The 18951-nt window shown below is 45.2% G+C and overlaps 1 protein-coding gene across 1 annotated transcript in view; it reads right to left on the bottom strand.

The window, feature by feature from the left end:
- Nucleotides 1-9623: 9623 nt before the first annotated feature.
- LOC127442289 (probable cationic amino acid transporter) overlaps nt 9624-18951 on the bottom strand; it is a 56406-nt gene continuing 47078 nt past the window's right edge. The window contains exons 6-8 of the mRNA XM_051700196.1: nt 14331-14539; nt 12516-13393; nt 9624-11570 (exon numbers count right to left, since the gene is read on the bottom strand). Of these exons, the coding sequence (XP_051556156.1) occupies nt 11206-11570; nt 12516-13393; nt 14331-14539 (1452 nt within the window). The 3' untranslated portion in view covers nt 9624-11205. The remainder of the gene's footprint in view (nt 11571-12515; nt 13394-14330; nt 14540-18951) is intronic.

Raw genomic sequence — 18951 nt, 5'->3', positions numbered from 1 at the left:
TGTGCACTGGGAAACTAAACTCTAAAATTCTGTCACTGAATGCAGAATTGCTCACCAAGGGACTGTATACTGTATAACACTCAGCATCTCGGCAGCTGCCAGATGCTAAGGCAAGTACACTGCATCATCATTACATTTCTCATTCATTCTCACTAACAACCCTCAAAAGTGAATCAGGCATGATTTCGATTTCTCTTACTCCAATGAGAAATTGGTCCCATTACCAATGATGGGCAACTCAATGATTGGCAAACAGCACTGACTGAAGGTTAACAGTTGTAATTAGCCATAAAGGAAGATTTATGCTCTAGTTGTAGCTGGTCTCCCTCTTTTTTTCACTGGATAGGATCCATGCAGTGAATGTTTCCTTACTCAAGGTTTGATGTAGGGCCATATAGTCAAAAATCTGAAGATAAAAGCAACATGTGAACATGTGGCTCAACAAGGTTGCAAGAAGAAGAAGAAGAACCACAGCACAAACAACAGCAATGTGACCTTATCCTATGAAGAGAGAATCAGAAATACACTATATTGCCAAAAGTATGTGGACACCAGAACACCACACCCATATGTGCTTGTTGAACATTTAATTTCAAAACCATTGGCATTTATTGGGAGTTGGGAAAGCTTTCCACTGCATGTTTAAACATGGCTGCTGGGGTTTACATCCATTCAAACACAAGAGCATCGTGAGGTCAGTCACTGCTGTTGGCCATTTAGGTCTGGGCATTGCGCAGACCAGTAAATTTCTTCTGTGCCAGACTTGCTTCATGCACAAAGGCATTGTCATGCTGGAACAGAAAATGAAGTATTTTATTTTTTTCTAAGAAGATTGCATGGCTTTGTGATTAATTTTATGCTCCTGTTAGTAAAGTGCATGGATGAAATAGTAAAAAATATTCATTAAAAGGGTATGCCCACATACTTTTGGCCATGTAGTGTGTATCTTTTTAGAGGTATAGGAGGAGAGTAAATGAAGAATTGCTTACAGTATCTACAGTGCAGTATTTTTATTTTTGATGTATGGCTTTAAAGGATGTCATAAAAGGAGAGGGAGAGACAGACAAACCAAAATGGACTTGAACAAGCAGGAAATAGGAGGCTGAAAGCAGAAGTGCTGTTAAAGGAATAGTTTATCTAAAAAGAAAATTCTCTCATTATTTACTCACCCTCATGCCATCCCAGATTTGTATTACTTTCTTCTGCAGAACACTAACAAAGATTTTTAGAAGAATATCTCTGTAGGTCCACACATTGCAAGTGAATGGTGACCAAAACTTTGAAGCTCCAAAAAGCACATAAAGGCAGCATAAAAGTAATCCAGTTGACTCTGATTTTTTATTCCATGTCTTCTGAAACAATCCAATTGGTTTTGGGTGAGAACAGACCAAAATTCAATAAATCTTGACATCAGCAACCTCCTTGGAAGAAATGATTTCAAGATCGATTACACTTACTATAGTGCCATCTAGTGCTCTGCACATATATCAAGCACTAGGAAGTGTATTCAATCTTGAAATCATGATTGTGCCTAGAGACTGTGATGGTAAGTTATACCGTGAAAAAATGAGTTCCCTATCTGTCGCTCGCTCGACGTTGTGTCGATGTAGTGACACTAGGGGTCACTCTTGGGAGCCCGAGACACCTCTGGTCTTTGATAAAAGGCCAATGAAAATTGGCGAGTGGTATCTGCATGTCACTCCCCCACTTCAAAGCGCCCTTGAGACGGGTGACCCAGGGATGACGAAACCCGCTGCTCTGGAGCTGGTAAGCAGACCTCCATCTTTTTGTTACCTTTTGCATTTAATTGCGCTGCATGCCCAAGTGGCTGCAGTACTCAAGAGTTCAGCAAGAGTGGTTTCCTTGTTCCCTGTGTCATGTATCCGGTGTGCACGGCCGTCATCACGACCACCGTCCACCACACTATTTGGCAGGTTTGGCGCTCCATCGGTGGTCTCCCACCCCTGAGCGCCCAGCTGTGGCACAAATCCACCCCCGATGTGACAGTCTCCACAGGTCACGAGGACAGGCCTCTTCCTCCCCCGTCCCAGGCTGTTCCGGGGGTGGTCACAAGGAGCCAGGTAAGTGCTTCGATGTCCTTAGACTCAGCACGGCCACGACATGGTGTTGCACCTCAAGCTCCGTCCCGCCGTGAAGGCCCCACTTGCCGGTACGTCCGACGACGTTGTCCCTTTGGTCCCCCTTGCGCGGAACTTGGATGCGTGGCTTACGCTTTCCAATCCGTCACGATGGCTGGTCCAGACCGTCAGACTCGGCTATGCAATTTAGTTCGCCGGGTGTCCGCCCAGGTTCAGCAGTGTCCACTTCACCTTGGTGAAGGATGAAAACGCTGCTACCTTGCGCGGAGATCACTACCCTCCTACGGAAGGGCGCGATAGAACCTGTCCCTCCAGCCGAGATGAAGAAGGGGTTTTACAGCCCCTACTTCATCGTACCGAAAAAAGGCGGTGGGTTGCGGCCAATCTTGGACCTGTGAGTACTGAACTGGGCTTTACACAGACTCCCATTCAAGATGCGGATGCAAAAACGCATTCTGGCAAGAGTCCGGAATCAAGATTGGTTCGCGGCGGTAGACCTGAAGGACGTGTACTTCCACGTCTCGATCCTTCCTCGACACAGACCCTTCCTGCGGTTTGCATTTGAGGGTCAGGCATATCAGTACAAGGTCCTCCCTTTTGGCCTGTCCCTGTCTCATCGCATCTTCACAAAGGTCGCAGAGGCAGCCCTTGCCCCGCTAAGGGAGGTGGGCATTCGCATTCTCAACTATTTCGACGACTGGCTAATCTTAGCTCACTCTCGGGACATGTTGTGCGCACACAAGGACATGGTGCTCTCACACCTCAGCCGACTAGGGCTTCGGGTCAACCGGGAAAATAGCAAGCTCCTCCCAGTTCAGAGCATCTCTTTTCTCGGTTTGGAGTTGGACTCGCTGTCTTTGACAGCGTGCCTCACGAACGAGCACTCCCAGTCGGTGTTGGTCTGTTTGAAGGCGTTCAAACAGAAAACAGTGGTTCCACTGAAACTTTTTCAGAGGCTCCTGGGGCATATGGCATCCTCAGCGGTGGCCACCCTGCTCGGGATGATGCATATGAGACCGCTTCAGCACTGGCTTCAGACTCGAGTCCCGAGATGGGCATGGCGCCGCGGGACACATTGCGTGGTCATCACACCGGTCTGTCACCATCTTTTCAGCCCTTGGACCGACCTCTCATTTCTACGGGCAGGTGTTCCCCTAGAACTGGTCTTCAGGTGCGTCGTGGTCATGCCGGATGCCTCCGAAATGGGCTGGGGCACTGTTTGCAATGGGCACACAGCTGCCGGCTTGTGGACGGGCCCGCGACTGCATTGGCACATCAACTGCCTCGAGTTGTTGGCACTTCTGCTCGCCCTGCAGAGGTTTCGGCCGTTGATCCAGGGCAAGCACGTGTTAGTTCAGACAGACAACATAGCAACGGTAGCATATGTCAACCGCCAAGGCGGTCTGCGCTCTCGTTGTACGTCACAACTCACCCGCCGTCGTCTCCTCTGGAGTCAGCAGCACTTCAAGTCGCTGCGAGCCATTCACATCCCGGGCAACCTCAACACTACAGCAGATGCGCTGTCACGACAGGTTACCCTCAGGGGAGAGTGGAGACTCCAACCTCAGGTGGTCCAGCTGAGATTCGGACAGGCACAGGTGCACCTGTTCACCTCCCAAGAATCCTCCCCACTGCCCGCTCTGGTATGCCCTGACCAAGGCCCCCCTCGGCATAAACGTGCTGGCACACAGCTGGCCCCCTGGCATGCGCAAATATGCGTTTCCCCCAGTGAGTCTACTTGCACAGACCCTGTGCAAGGTCAGGGAGGATGAGGAGCAGGTCGTCCTGGTAGCACCCTACTGGCCCGCCCAGGCATGGTTCTTGGACCTCACGCTCCTCGTGACAGGTGGTAGACACGATCACTCAGGCTAGGACCCCCTCTACGAGGCTCCTGTATGCCTTTAAGTGGAGTCTGTTCGCTAAGTGGTGTTCTTCCTGACGGGAAGACCCCCAGAGATGTGCAGTCGGATCAGTGCTTTCCTTCCTGCAGGAGAGATTGGAAGGGAGACTGTGCCCTTCCACCTTGAAGGTGTACGTTGCCACCATAGCAGCACACCACGACGCAGTCGACGGTAAATCCTTAGGGAAGCATGACCTGATCATCAGGTTCCTAAGAGGCGCCAGGAGGCTGAATCCCCCCAGACCGCGCCTCGTTCCCTCATCGAACCTCTCTGTAGTTCTTCAGGGTCTACAGAGAGCCCCCTTTGAGCTTTTGCAGTCAGCCGAGCTTAAGGCACTCTCCATGAAGACTGCCCTCCTGACTGCGCTCACTTCCATCAAGAGGGTAAGAGACCTGCAAGCGTTCTCTGTCAGCGAAACGTGCCTGGTGTTCGGTCCGGGCTACTCTCACGTGATCCTGAGACCCCGACCGGGCTATGTGCCCAAGGTTCCCACAACCCCTTTTAGGCACCAGGTGGTGAACCTGCAAGCACTGCCCCACGAGGAGGCAGACCCAGCCCTTTCGTTGCTGTGTCCGGTGCATGCTTACGCATCTATTGGGATCGCACACAGAGCTTTAGGATCTCTGAGCAGCTCTTTGTCTGCTCTGGTGCACAGCGGAAAGGAAGCGCTGTCTCCAAGCAGAGGATCGCCCACTGGCTCATTGACGCCATAACTATGGCATATCACGCCCAGGACATGCCGCCCCCGGTAGGGCTACAAGCCCATTCTACCAGGGGTGTAGCGGCCTCCTGGGCCCTGGCCAGGGGTGCCTCTCCAACAGACATTTGCAGAGCAGCAGGCTAGGCAACACCCAACACCTTTGCAAGGTTCTACAACCTCCGGGTGGAACCGGTTTCGTCCCAGGTAGTGGCACGCAATACAAGTGGATAAGCCCGGTATAGCCGGCCGGGTGTATCGCTTGCACATAGCGCCTTCCACCTCCTTTTGAGCTGAAGACGTGTGCCATTAATTCCCAGTAGTGTTCACAAACTTTGTTCCCTGGTTGACTTCCTCCGAGCCCTGTGGCAGTCGAGTTTTCGGAGAGACTCGCTGCCGGCCCAGTACACGTGCTAACTAAGAGTCATGTTCTGGGGTAGGCGCTCCACATGTGGCGGTTCCCTGTAAGGCTAACCCCATGCGATATATATCTTCTGCTAGTTCGTTTCCCTGTTGGCAAACTGCGTCTTCCTAAGGCAAAGCCCCTCTGCCCCAGTCTCCATGTTTGTAGTAACTCCTCCCCCGTTGGGTAGGATCTACCTTGAAGACTCTCCACATGGTCAGAAAGACCATGTGACGTATTTTTCCACTTAAATATCCCCCCTCTCTTTGGGCGAGGTGTAGTCTCCATGGTGTCTTCCCCTTGGGAGGGACACCCCCGACTAGAACTGTGTTAGCCTGTCTCTATCTTTTGGGTAGTCGACTTGTCCCCAAAGGGCCGATCGACACTCATAACTATGTTGGGGGAGGTTACGTGTCGACCTGGTGTGCTGGCTATGAGGCACACAGTAGCCTGCCCACCACACACCACCAGTTCACGTAACACAGTTCAGCCAATTGTGGCGTTTTGTATAGGGACCCCTAGTGTCACTACATCGACACAACGTCGAGTGAGTGACAGATAGGGAACACCATGGTTACTTGTGTAACCGCCGTTCCCTGATGGAGGGAACGAGACATTGTGTCCCTCCTGCCACAACGCTGAACTACACGCTGAAATGGCCGGACCTTATATCGGCTCCTCAGCATAAAACCTGAATGAGTGGTTGCATACCAGCTCCTTTTATACCCGTATGTCCAGGGGAGTGGCATGCAAATACCACTCGCCAATTTTCATTGGCCTTTTATCAAACACCAGAGGTGTCTCGGGCTCCCAAGAGTGACCCCTAGTGTCACTACATCGACACAACGTCTCATTCCCTCCATCAGGGAACGGAGGTTACACAAGCAACCATGACGTTATATTTTGGTATGCTCTCACCCAAAATCGATTAGATAGCTTAAGAAGATATAGATTAAACCACTGGAGTCGTATGGATTACTTTTATGCTTGCTTTATGTGCTTTTTGGAGCTTCAAAGTTTTGGTTACCATTCACTTGCATTTTATGGACCTACAGATTTGAGATATTTTTCTATAAATCTTTGTTTGTGTTCTGATGAAGAAAAAGAAAGTCATACATATCTGGGAGTAATTGATAAGAAAATTTCATTTTTGGGTGAACTATTCCTTTACTTCAACCCTCTAGATGTTCATTAGAGAGTTATTTGGGAGTTTCTTTAGAATAGGGCATGTCTGTATTTTGAAAAAACACATGACAACCTCATTCACTGTTCAAAGTGCTGCTGGGATACATTTCTTAAGAGAATAATCATACTATGTGGAAATACAGGAACCGTGACTATAGTTGTAGCCTGACTGTGTTGTCCTTGGATAACTGATTCTGCTGAGCATAAAAAATACAGAATTGTTTTTATGGTACCTAATGTTCCAGTAAAAAAAAAAAAAAAATGTTCTGAAAAAAAACCTCACAGTATGAGACTGACCTTGATTTGAACAGAAAAATGTGTTTCCAGAGAGTTTCCAGGACGTTTTGGTGAATTCTTTGTGCTGGTATCCGGTGACAAAGTGTTACAGTAATACCACCTTTTGCATTTCTGTAAGCGAAAGCAATTTAAGGGATAGTTCACCCAAAAATTTAAATAATTTACTTTCTTAATTCAGTGGAACACCAAAGGAGCTGTTAGACAGAATGAAAGTAAATGAAAGTCGTACAGGTTTGAATCTACTTGAGGCTAGGTAAATGATGACAGAATTTAGATTTTTGGGTGAACTATCCCTTTACCAAAAGTATTAAGAGTAGGAGTATTGAAGTAACTCATTGAAGCAAGTAACGAAGAACAAGAATTTGGTTATGTTTCTTTGATGTGTTTGCATAAGCATAAAAGTACATAATATTTACATGTATTTCTATATAAAGGTATCGTTAAGCATCTAGGTAAAAATATAATCTGCCACATGCTGTGGTCCTGTGGTCTTCCTCACATCCAGAATGTCTGTTTATCATAGCACCAGCATATTTTGCATCACAAAGTTTATGTACAATAAGGACATCACATTTGAATTTGATAGGGTGATGACAGAAAATGAATACAAATGATGTCCTATGAGTGCATCATAGGAAGAACATTTTGAAGACCCTCCAAGAGAAGGAGTGTGCTTCAGAAGAGCTGGTTGTGTCGATGTCTATGCCATACAGACAGACAGGTCTGAACTGTATGAATTAAACATAACAACATGCTTTGATATCTCAAAACCATATTGTACTACATCGACATAGACCACCACTGTAGCAATGATTATGGAACAATATGTCTCGATCTGTTTGTGCATTTATCTCATTCCTTTGCAGAGCCAGAGGCACCCCTCCCAGTATGACCAGTATGTTTCCCTTGCGCTCAGGTGCTACCCTCAGATCTGTGTTATTCTAGGCTCACCGCTCCACTCCACAGGAAACAGAGCAAGCCTGCTTACCCAAGCCACCCATGTGAGGATATTTATGACCTCTGATTTTGGGTTGTGTGGTACTGCCTTTCAGCAAAGTGAAAATCAAGAGTCACGCTTATCTGATCTGCAATAAATTACTTTCATTGTTGCATGGAAGCAATACATCTTATTACATAGTGCAACGGGAGAGCAAAACCACAAGTAGAAGAAACAATAAATAGATTAAAAACAAACAAAAAAATAATAGAAACCATAATACATCCACTACATACCAAAATATACAGCAGAAACAAGTATCAGATTTACAAGGGAAGCCAATCTCCACATTTCCTGAACAAATACCAAACAAACTATGATAGCAGGAAAGATAGCTTACAAAGTACAAACACTGTACCTTTTCTCAGAGACAAATAACAAACAGTAGCTCACTTTAAAAGACATAGTGGAAACATTTTTGATAGTTTTTTTTTTCCAGACTGGTATATAATAAAATATCTCTGTTGTTTTTTCTCTTAACTGTGCCATCTTTGAGCCTATGCTTTAGAGCTAGGTACATTCTAACAGTCATTTAAAGGGATAGTTGAAAATGCTGACATCATTTACACACCCTCATGTGACTGTTTTTCTTCAATTCACTTTCATGGCATAATTTTTCCATGCCATGAATGTTAATGGTGACTAAGGCTGCCTAATATCTCCATTTGTGTTCCAGACGTCAATTTGATGTATGTGTGTTTGCATCTGGAAGACGTATTTTTAACATTGTTTGCTCCTCTGCAATATATCTTTAAGAAGAACGAAATGTCAATACAGATGTCTCGGATGTCAATAAGACATTCAGCAGATGCATTTGAGACATTTATGATTTAGAATGTTTGTAAATCTGATCTTTTTAAGATGTTTAGCAGATGTTAATAAGATTGTGATGATTTCCAGATGAAAAGATCTAAAAAAAAGACATCTCGGAGATGTACGTGTGCTATCGGGAGGGGTTTGGAACAACATGAAAGTGAATAAGCGATGGCAGAATTGTGAACTTTCCCTTTAAATCAAAACTACTAAATCAAAATCCAAAAGTCTCCAGTTTTATCAGTTTAGAAAGAGGTCATAAAAAATATATGGTTTCACCACTTTTCTTTAGAATTTTCACTGAATCATAAGAGAAACAACAAAAACCACCAATGGTGGCCTAGCCATCCCACCAAGGACCTGAAGTAATTAAAAGCCTGTAAAAAAATACTTCTTTTCGATTTCTGTGTCTTAAGTCTCCACACGGTTATATGGTGCTCTACTCTATTGAAGTAAAATGATGTCTTTTGTCAGATACAGTAAACAAAGGTTGCAGACTTTGGCTTGCTTTGTAAACAGAGGCCACTTGGAAAAAGGAGGGGTTGGAGGGGTGATACGGGCAGGCTGCTACCCTCATCTCTCAGAATACTACATTTGAGAATTACATCAAGTCTTTCAACAGTCACCACACATGCAAATACTCAAGAACATAGTTTGACTCTGGGCCCTGTATGTCTGAACATGCTACACATTCAGCAAAATGCCACAGCAACAAAAATAATCACATGATAGATTACCAGATGGGAGAAACAAACCAACCCAGGCCCCAAATAAAGCTCTATACACTATGCTGGTTGGCAAATGTATGCAAAGAGCCGATGGGACTTAATGGGGACAGCCTGCAAGTAATTTATGGCAACTTAATCTTTCTTTTTTCTTCAAAGTTTCAAAATATTTTTTCACACATATGAGAGGGCATACAAGTTCAAAGTAACATAGCATGACGTACTGCATTTTTACCACGTAAGGCCTCCCATGACGTTGAACTGGGTTGTGTTAGTATAGAAGTATGGATTTGAAGTCTGGCTTGGTTTTCTTTTTTTCTTTTCTTATTTTTTCCCCTTTTTGGCTGGCAGAGCTGTAGCACAGATACAGTAGATTTGGACTGGACAGATTGGTTGAATTATGGGGGAGGAAATAGCAGAAGTGTACAGCCAGATAGAAATTCACAACATGCTCCCCACAACATGCAAATTCCCCAACCCCCACCCCCCCCCCCTTACTTTCTTTTCTTTTTTCCATTTTGAAGGGACACTGACTGGCCAAGAGACACATATCGTACTGTGGTCACACCATCGTTATTTACACAGAGCTGCCTGCTTGCAAGGATGAATCTGTGTCACCTGCACAAAGGATGAATGAATGGTCGGTAGTGAAATATGATGGCTGACAGGCACACAAACCTTCACCAGATAACAACCATGGATATGCCTCCTTATGTAAAAAACACTACAAAAAACATACTGACAGACAAAAATGAAAAACAAACAAGTATGGACGTCTTGATGGTCATATTTAAAGCACACACAGACAGATGAAGGCACTATTACAAGCAAATTCCAATTACTATTTGTGAAAACTTACTGTCCAAACCTCACTTGGGCTAGATGTTAGAGTGGAAGAGAAAGAGGCCTTTGATTCTCTGCTTACGTCAATCACAACTATCTCATTGTGGGGCCATATTGGCTGTCCTCTATGTTTGTTTCTCAAAACTAACCTTTTTGAAATTCAATTTTAAAGTTGATTAAGAAAAGCTAGAGTAGCATCTGAGTTTCTCAAATAACAAAAGTCTGTGCAAATTGCACAGTGTTTTAAGGTGAACTACTGCAGCAAGGGCTTCCCATGGCAATGTGTCCACTGGTTTTATATTGACCAGTTGGTAAAGGGTCGTTTCGGGGAAAGGTATGGGACTGTGATAACTGACTGGGCTGCAGCAAACTACTCAAAAGAGGGCAATAAATATCATGCTAGTTAATGCCATTTGGGGGAGAAGTTAAACAATATTAACAATATCATATTTAGATGCTTGGTGAGTCCAACCCAACAAGTTGTAATAATAGAATGAGATGGCAAAATCATAAGTAATCAAACAAGTTGGCTTGTACAACAAATTATGTTATTACGATTGGTCCTGTTTAACCTCTCAATCAAACCTAAACCTAACCTTAAAGTCTAACCCCTTACCCAAAACCAAACTTAACCATGATTTTAATAGGAAAATAACTTGTGTAACATGGAAGAAAGAAAACATCATGGTTTGGAACAAGATGAGGGAAGCTTTTTACAGGTTATTGACATACTGTATATAGTAATTTGTATTGCATAAATAAATATGGAATGAGTTACCAAACGTGTTAGATTGGGGGCTAGCTAAATTTGATGCCTGTATTTTTTATTTTATTGATTTTAAATTCTGTTTGTTGATTGGTTCACTCTATGGGAATAAAAGACATACCAAGACGTATGATATTTTACTATTTTGCCATCTGTTAAAATGATTACTAGTTGTCATGAGACTGCTGTATTTTGGTGAGTCTGACAAGCACTCTAACTTGAATGCAATAAGAACTAAGGACCAAAATGTTAAATGAATAGGGAAAAAAAGGGGATATTTGGATTTCTGTGATACAAAAAAGATTCATGATGTATTTAAAAGATAAATCACATCCTGACCAGTCTGACTATCCTATCAATAGTGAAAAAGGGCTGCAAATCAAGGAATGGGAATAAAATAAATATTAATTGCAGAGAGATAACAACCTAGCCCAAGGGTTCTGCAGTTGTTGGCAGACAAGTACATTCAAATTACATTCTCATTCCAAAGGATCATCCAAATCATCGTCGACCACCAATGCCTCAAAACCTGGAGCAGCTTTGGCAGCTTTGCTTTTGGCCCTGCTGTGTGAGAAGGAAGAGGAGGTCCTGTGGTTGTCCACACTGTCCAGGCCATCAGGCTGAGGCTCCCTCTGCTCCTGGCATTGCTGTTTCTGGTGCCCATGGGAGCCCCAGCTTTGGCGCTGCCCCCCGTCACCTGAAGGGTACAGATCATCATCCACTGCTAAATTGTCATCCACGCCCATGTCATAGCACTGGTATGTGCTTGCATGGGCCTCCTCTTCACGCGCCATTATCTCTAGGGTGCTGTTCCACATGCCATAGCCAAAGTAGATCAGAACACCTGCAGACACGAACACACAAAGAAACAACACACACAGTGCACACATGCATGAGGGAATGCACAAATGTAAGTCTCAGAATAAGTAAAGGATATTGATCGTCGTTTTAAATTTTTTTTTTTAGACCTATTGTACGCAAGTGTTTTATATTTAAATTTGTCTTTCATGAAAATTCTATTATTATTTACTCACCCATCATGTTGTTCTAAACCCATATGATTATATTTTTTCCCCCATAGAACACAAAAGGAGAAATCTGAAGAATTTTCAAACATCTCTTTTCCACATAACAACTGTGTGACCATGTGACCATGTCTGTTAAGCTTCAAAAATGACACACACACTCACACGCGCACATACACACACACACACACTCGCACATGCACACATGCACACATCAAAAAGCACAATAAATGTAGTCTATATGACTTGTTTGGTATATTCTAAGTATTCTGAAGCACAATCATTTTATTTGAGGAACTGTCTGAATTTTAAGTTGTTAATAATTTTCCCCTCCAATGAGCTGTTAACTCGAGAGTTGTTGCGACCAGTTCATTGAGTTCCGGCTCAGTCCGATTCGTAAATGATTCATTCAATTTGATTTGTGAACTGGATCAATGGGTTGATTGAAAAGAACCAGCTCAAAATAATGATTTGTTCAGTTATTGTATTGAAAACAATAACTGCATAAAACATTAAGATTCTGCATAAAGATTCTTCCGAATTCTCCTTTTGTGTTCCAAAGAAAAAGTAATAGCATTCGGGTTTAAAACAACATGATAGTGATTAAAAAATGACAGAATTTAAATTTTTGGGTGAACTATTCCTTTACATCTTGTAATACATTGCAGACTGAAAAAAATAAATAAAAATAATAATTATGGACCATTAATAAGTCCATTTTGATAGTTTTCAACTTTTCTATTTAGTATGATGCAAAAACTCACCCACAAAGCACCATACACCAAAACGGATCCATGTGATGCTGGAGAGCTTGAGCATCAGGTAAACGTTTACCAGCATAGCGGAGGCTGGGACAAAGGGTACGCAGGGGGCCATGTACGGCAGACGCTTGGGGTTCTCAGGCTGCTGAATGATGATAAAGATCAAGAGCGTGATGACCAGCATTAGCACCACCAGCAGTAGCACAGCCCACCATTGACCCTCTGCTATCTGACTTGACCCAAAGATGATGAGGGAGCAGAAACAGAATATGAGGACGAAGAGCAGGATGACGCAGCGGGTGACAATACGCCCGGTGGCCACAGTGGGCCGGTCCATCTTGCCCGGTAGGCCAAGACGAATGCGCATGGTGTAGTAGCGTGGCCCCAGCAGCTTCTTTAGCTTTAACAGGTACACACTATCTGTCTCATCCGATTCAATGCCTGAGGACATGTCCACGGTACCATAGTTGGGGTGACTGGCAGTGTAGATGGACTTGTCAGGCTTACCAATCAGCATCTCATTGTCACTCAGGGATGGGAGGTTCTTTGCTCCACAGGTGTTGGATGGAGGTCCTCCATAATCATCACCCTCACTGACCGGTGAGCAGGCTTCCTTCTCACACTCAGCCAACACGCCCTCTTTACGCTTGGCATTCTGCTCTGAGAGGAAATTGACAAAGCCATGGATGTCTCCTTCAGGCTGGTAACGCAGCAGGAGCACACACACTGATACTAGCGTGTAGGCTAGCAAGGTGCCAATGGACATCATCTCAATCAGGTCCCTCAGACTGACGAGCAAAGCCAGCAGAGCTGAGAGAAACCCTGATACTACACAGGCCACTGCTGGAGTCTCTGTGTATGTGCTCACATTGGCCAGGAACCTGCAACATACAGCTGTCATCAGATGTGCAGATGACAACTTCATGACAGCTCATCTGGTCTAATCTGATACCTATCATCCAAACATTAATTTTGTAAAGAAAATGTTAAGTCTCAATGAGAGATGCAATATGTGGGCATTGATTTAAAATGGCAGGGCATTACATTCTATTTCTTTTGTCACTGCATGATGGTAGGAGCTCAGTTCTCTTACTGTCTGAGACCACTTGAAAAATTTACATTACAAAATATATTATCAGCCTAACAATTTGAGTGAAAAATGTAATTTAAAATTTTCAGAATTACTTGGTATTTGGAATGTTTCCTTTATGCTTTAATGACAGAATTCACTCGAGCTGGCATGGACTATACAAAACCTAATGATCAATGTTAATCTAACCCTAACCCTAACCTAACCTAGTTTGGATTTGAGTGCACCTCTATACATACGTGGGGCTATAAATAACTATTGTTTTTTCCTTCACCTAACCCTAACCTAACCCCCCACCCCATCTCCCGTTGCTCAAATAAAGAGATAGTCCCACCCCCAACTCACACCATTGGTTGAGTAACATTGTTGGGGCTGGTCTGAACGGTTTGCTCAAAACAGAGGAATTTTCATAGTGCCACAGAAACACAGTGCTTACAGTTTTCAAGAAAATTAACCAATTAATGGCTTACTTATAGCTGTCTCTGCATATTAAGCTGGAATAGGAGAAAGTATTTTAACACAGAAAAAGTTACATACTTCATCTTTTCTTTGATAAAATTCTAAAACTTTCAGTTCATTTTCACATTTAAATTACATTTTGAATCACAGATTTTCAATATGGATTATTGGACCCCACTGTATATTGAAAATATAATCATTACAGACCATCATGGATAGTAACATGAACTTGTGGAACTCTTCTTTGTGGGTGATTATTTTTTAATTACCTGAAAAGCAAACCATCTCCTGCCATGGCGTAGATGACTCTCGGTAGTGGGAACAGAGAGCCCAACAAACTGACTGTAAGTCCGGCAATGGAGCCGATGGCCACTATGTATTTGGCAGTTTGAAAGCCATGTAGAGAAAACATTTCCATCAGTGGAGCATCTGTATCAATTTCAGTGTAGGGGACCATTAGGGTGAGGATCACACTGACCTGTGAGAGAGACAGAGCCAAAGTGTGTGTTTATAAATATATTAGAAAATTTCGATCCTTTAAAAATCTCTAACATAAACACTCATTTACATGCAAACACTAAAATTAGTCCTTGCAATAAAAAAGCAAAATTAGATATGGAGGAGTCAATTCTGTTAATTAGCACGTTTGCTTCTCATCATACAGTCCTGTATTTGTGAAAATGAGGAGCCATTTTGGTAATGGCAATTCTGTTCCAGCTAAAACCAAAACAGAGGTGAGAATGAGGTGAGTGTATGGAGAATGAAAAGATGATCTTATAGAAGAAAACAGAGTAATATACATCAATAAAATTTAAATACAAATACAAATACAAAAAAATATATAGAATACTGTGTTGAAATGCAGAAAGATGCATGTTGGTGAGTTAAAACCCATAGCGTTACTATGACAACCCCCAACAGATAGACAGCCTTGCAAGGTGATAAAGAGAAGAAATTTAATACATTCAGATAGCTTAAAGGTGTAGTATGTAAGATTCAGAAACCCTTGTTATTAATGACACCTGTGGCCGTTAAGTGAACTGCAGCCAGCTACCTGTTGCTCGCGCTCGCGGTTGTGCACACACTCCATAAGGACGCAAGCGTTTGAGCATCAGCCAAAACAGTGACATAACATACAAAGAGACTGAACGTGATCCACTGGCATCATGCTGACAGATGAGGTAGCATAATTAAAATTACACAGTTATGATTGTTTTATTACAATCTTTGAGACTAAACTAAAACTGCTTATCAGCTAACATAGCATACTGTTCCACACATACAGCTACATACTACCGAACTACACCAAAATGTTGCACTATTGTATGTTTTGTATGTCATATGTTGTACTACGAATAAGAAACCAGCGTATTTGCTTAAATTTATCCTGTATACCTGACTTTTAGTATAAAGAGAAGATCGTTGAAATTATTTGAAAGTTACGAAGCAAGGTAGCTTAAAATTCGTTAGCGTTAGCAGGCAAGATCAAGTTAGATAAAATTACACAGATCAATCCTTAGGGCACTATTTTTCACTTGCTTTGCAGTTATGTAAGCTTACCTGTTCAATAAGAAGAATGCCAATTCAGGGTCGGTTTTGATCCCCAAAACCGAATGAAGGTCCCTCCAGGAATCAAATGCCCTGCCAATGTTCACTCTAGTTTTCGCTCGACCACGATCATGTTCCCGCTTAGCCAGACAGGATTCAGTAGATAAATGTTTTTTTGTTGTTTTTTTTTGTTTTGTTTTGTTTTTTGGCTTACTCAGAGTTTGTGTAGGAGTCGGTGTTGTGCTGGGAGCCAGACGTTTGCTGGATTCCATCTCTGAGATAACATTACCTAGTGTTGCAGTTTGTTGTCGCTGTTGAATAGTGGAAGAGAAGCTATTACTGTCTGTGGCAAGGCTCTCGGGAGTGCGCATAAACGTCACATCCTTTGGATTTTCCCGGCACAAGCGACCCACTCCCTTCACATGAAAATCAGTCTACAGGCTTTAATAGGCAACCTAGGAAGTCCGGGAAGGGCTAATTTTTTAAGTTGCGTTACAAGCCAATAATACTTCAATAATACTTCAGTACTGTTTAAAAAGCATCCCAGGGTGATACCTCAAGAAGTTGGTTGTGAAAATGTCAAGAGTATAGGTCTGCAAATTCTAGGCAAAGGGTAACTACTTTGAAGATGCTAAAATATAACACAGTTCCCTATCTGTCACTCACTCGACATTGTGTTGATGTAGTGACACTAGGGGTCACTCTTGGGAGCCCCAAACACCTCTGCTTTTTTGAAAAAAGGCCAATGAGAATTGGCGAGTGGAATTTGCATGTCACTCCCCTGGACATACGGGTATAAAAGGAGTTGGTATGCAACCGCTCATTCAGATTTTCTCTTTGGAGCCGAGCGGTTCTATTCATTGAGCTGAATTCATTCGCCGAGTTCATTCACCTCTCTCTGCTGGATCTTACGGCGCATTTCGGCGGCTTCTCCCCCTCTGCATCTGTGGTTTGCAGAGAACGCCCCTGGGTGCTTCGGCAGAACATTTAAAAGAGTCTATTCTAAAAGAGTATATTTTCTTTCTGAAAGAGTGGCACACACGGAACGTCTTTTTAAAGATGCGTCTTTTTAAAGATGCCTTTCCGTTTGTGTGTTATTCCTGGTTGCGGTCGTTATCTCTCCGCTTCCGACGGCCATGATCGCTGTCTTACGTGTCTGGGTGCTGCCCATGCGGAGACATCGTTCGTGGATGAGTCATGTCCTCATTGCAAGAACATGACCATGGCAACGTTGCGGTTGCGGCTTGCTTTCGTAAGAAAGCGAGCCACCCCAGCGGCTCCCCGCACCGGTCCTTCTACCTACGGGTTTGAGGCCGCGTCAGTTAGCACTGGGGTCGATTTGGGGACATCAATGGGACCACCTCTGCCGGGTATCCACCCACAGGCCTCCCATTCCCCAGCACGCTCGCTTGCCCCAATCGGGCTCTCGCACGAGACCGGCAGCTCGTCTCAGCGTGAGTTCATCTTCTCGTTCAGAGCTCCGGAAGACAATGAGTTATCGAGCGCAGCATTGGAGAGCGGGCTCATCCAGTCTGACACTGAGGCTTCGGCTCGGCTTCCTCCTGTAGGTTTACGTCGTCCCTGATGGCTAGAGCCTATGGTGCCACTGGTCAAGCCACCTCCGCCCTGCACGCCATGGCTCTCCTGCATGTACACCAAGCCAAGGCGCTAAAAGAACTGCACGAGGGTAGTTCTGACCCCGGGATTGATGCAGGAACTGCGCTCGGTGACTGACCTCGCTCTCCGGGCGACGAAGGTCACGGCGCGGTATCTCGGGCAGGCAATGTCCACCCTGGTGGTCCAGGAGCACCACCTTTGGCTCAATTTGGTCGAGATGGGAGAAGCGGACAAGGCACGGTTCCTTGACGCCCCCATTTCCAAGGTTGGCCTGTTTGGCGACGCCGTCGAGGACTTTGCCCAGCAGTTCTCAGCGGTGAAGAAGCAGACGGAGGTTTTACAACATATCCTGCCCCGGCATGGCTTAAGACACCGCACCCTGTCTGCTTGTCACCAAGGGTGTCCTCCTGCAGTAACAATACTGGCTCCCGTGGCCTGGCTCCGGTGTAGAGCCCTCCGCAGGAAGCAGATGCCACCCATCTCGTGGCCGGCCACTAAGAACCCGAGGAAGGCTTTGAAGTGCCCCCGAGATGGGCGATCCAGGGATGAGGAGATCCACTTCTCTGGGGCTGGTCGACAGACCACTCCATCCCCCGGTGGAGGGCCAGGAGGAGAATCTTTTGTCGCTGCATGCCCAGGAGGTTGCGGCACCCAAAAGCCTGACAAAATAATGGTTCCCTTGTCTCCTGGGTCACATATCTGGTGAGCATGGCCGTCGTCACGTCCACCATCCCATTTTGGCAGGTATGGCGCTCCAGCGGCGGACCCCCCGCCCCTGTGCACCCAGCTGTGTCACAAACACAACCACACGGGATTGGTTCCAGTGGACTACGGGGACAAGATTCCTCCTCCCCCTCCTCAACCAATCTTATGGTGGGCGGCAGGAGCCAGGTAAGTGCTTCGATGTCCCTGGACTCAGCACAGCCACGAGGCTCGAGTCCCCTCGATGTGGCACCTCGAGCTCCGCCCCGCCGCGAGGCCCCACCCGTCGGTACGTCTGACGTGATCATTCCCTTGGTCCCCCTCGCCCGGAGTTTGGGTGCATGGCTCGCGCTTTCCAACCCGTCGCGCTGGCTGACCTGGACCGTACGACTTGGCTACGCAATTCAGTTCGCCAGGCGCCCGCCCAGGTTCAGCGGTGTCCGCTTCACCTCAGTGAAGGGCGAGAATGCCGCTACCTTGTGTGCAGGGATCGCTACCCTTCTGCGCAAGGGCACGATAGAACCTGTCCCTACAGCCGAGATGAAGAAAGGGTTCTACAGCCCTTACTTCATCGTACCAAAGAAAGGCGGTGGGTTGCGACCAATCCTGGACCTGCGAGTACTGAACCGGGCTTTGCACAGCCTCCCATTCACGATGCTGACACAAAAACGCATTCTAGCGAGCGTCCTACATCTAGATTGGTTCACGGCAGTAGACCTGGAGGACTCGTACTTCCACGTCTCGGTCCTACCTCGACACAGACCCTTCCTGTGGTTTGCCTTTGAGGGCCAGGCGTACCAGTACAAGGTCCTCCCCTTCGGCCTGTCCTTGTCCCCTCGCATCTTCAGAGGCAGCCCTTGCCCCGCTAAGGGAAGTGGGCATCCGCATTCTCAACTATCTCGATGACTGGCTGATCTTAGCTCACTCTCAGGAGTTGCTGTGTGCACACAGGGACCTCGTGCTCCGGTACCTCAGCCTACTGGGGCTTCGGGTCAACTGGGAAAAGAGCAAGCTCTCCCCGGT

Source organism: Myxocyprinus asiaticus, chromosome 6, assembly GCF_019703515.2.
Source record: "Myxocyprinus asiaticus isolate MX2 ecotype Aquarium Trade chromosome 6, UBuf_Myxa_2, whole genome shotgun sequence".
In the NCBI taxonomy this organism is placed as follows: Eukaryota; Metazoa; Chordata; class Actinopteri; order Cypriniformes; family Catostomidae; genus Myxocyprinus; species Myxocyprinus asiaticus.
The sequence above is the reverse complement of the archived record's forward strand: the minus strand, read 5'-3'. Positions and strand labels throughout refer to the sequence as shown.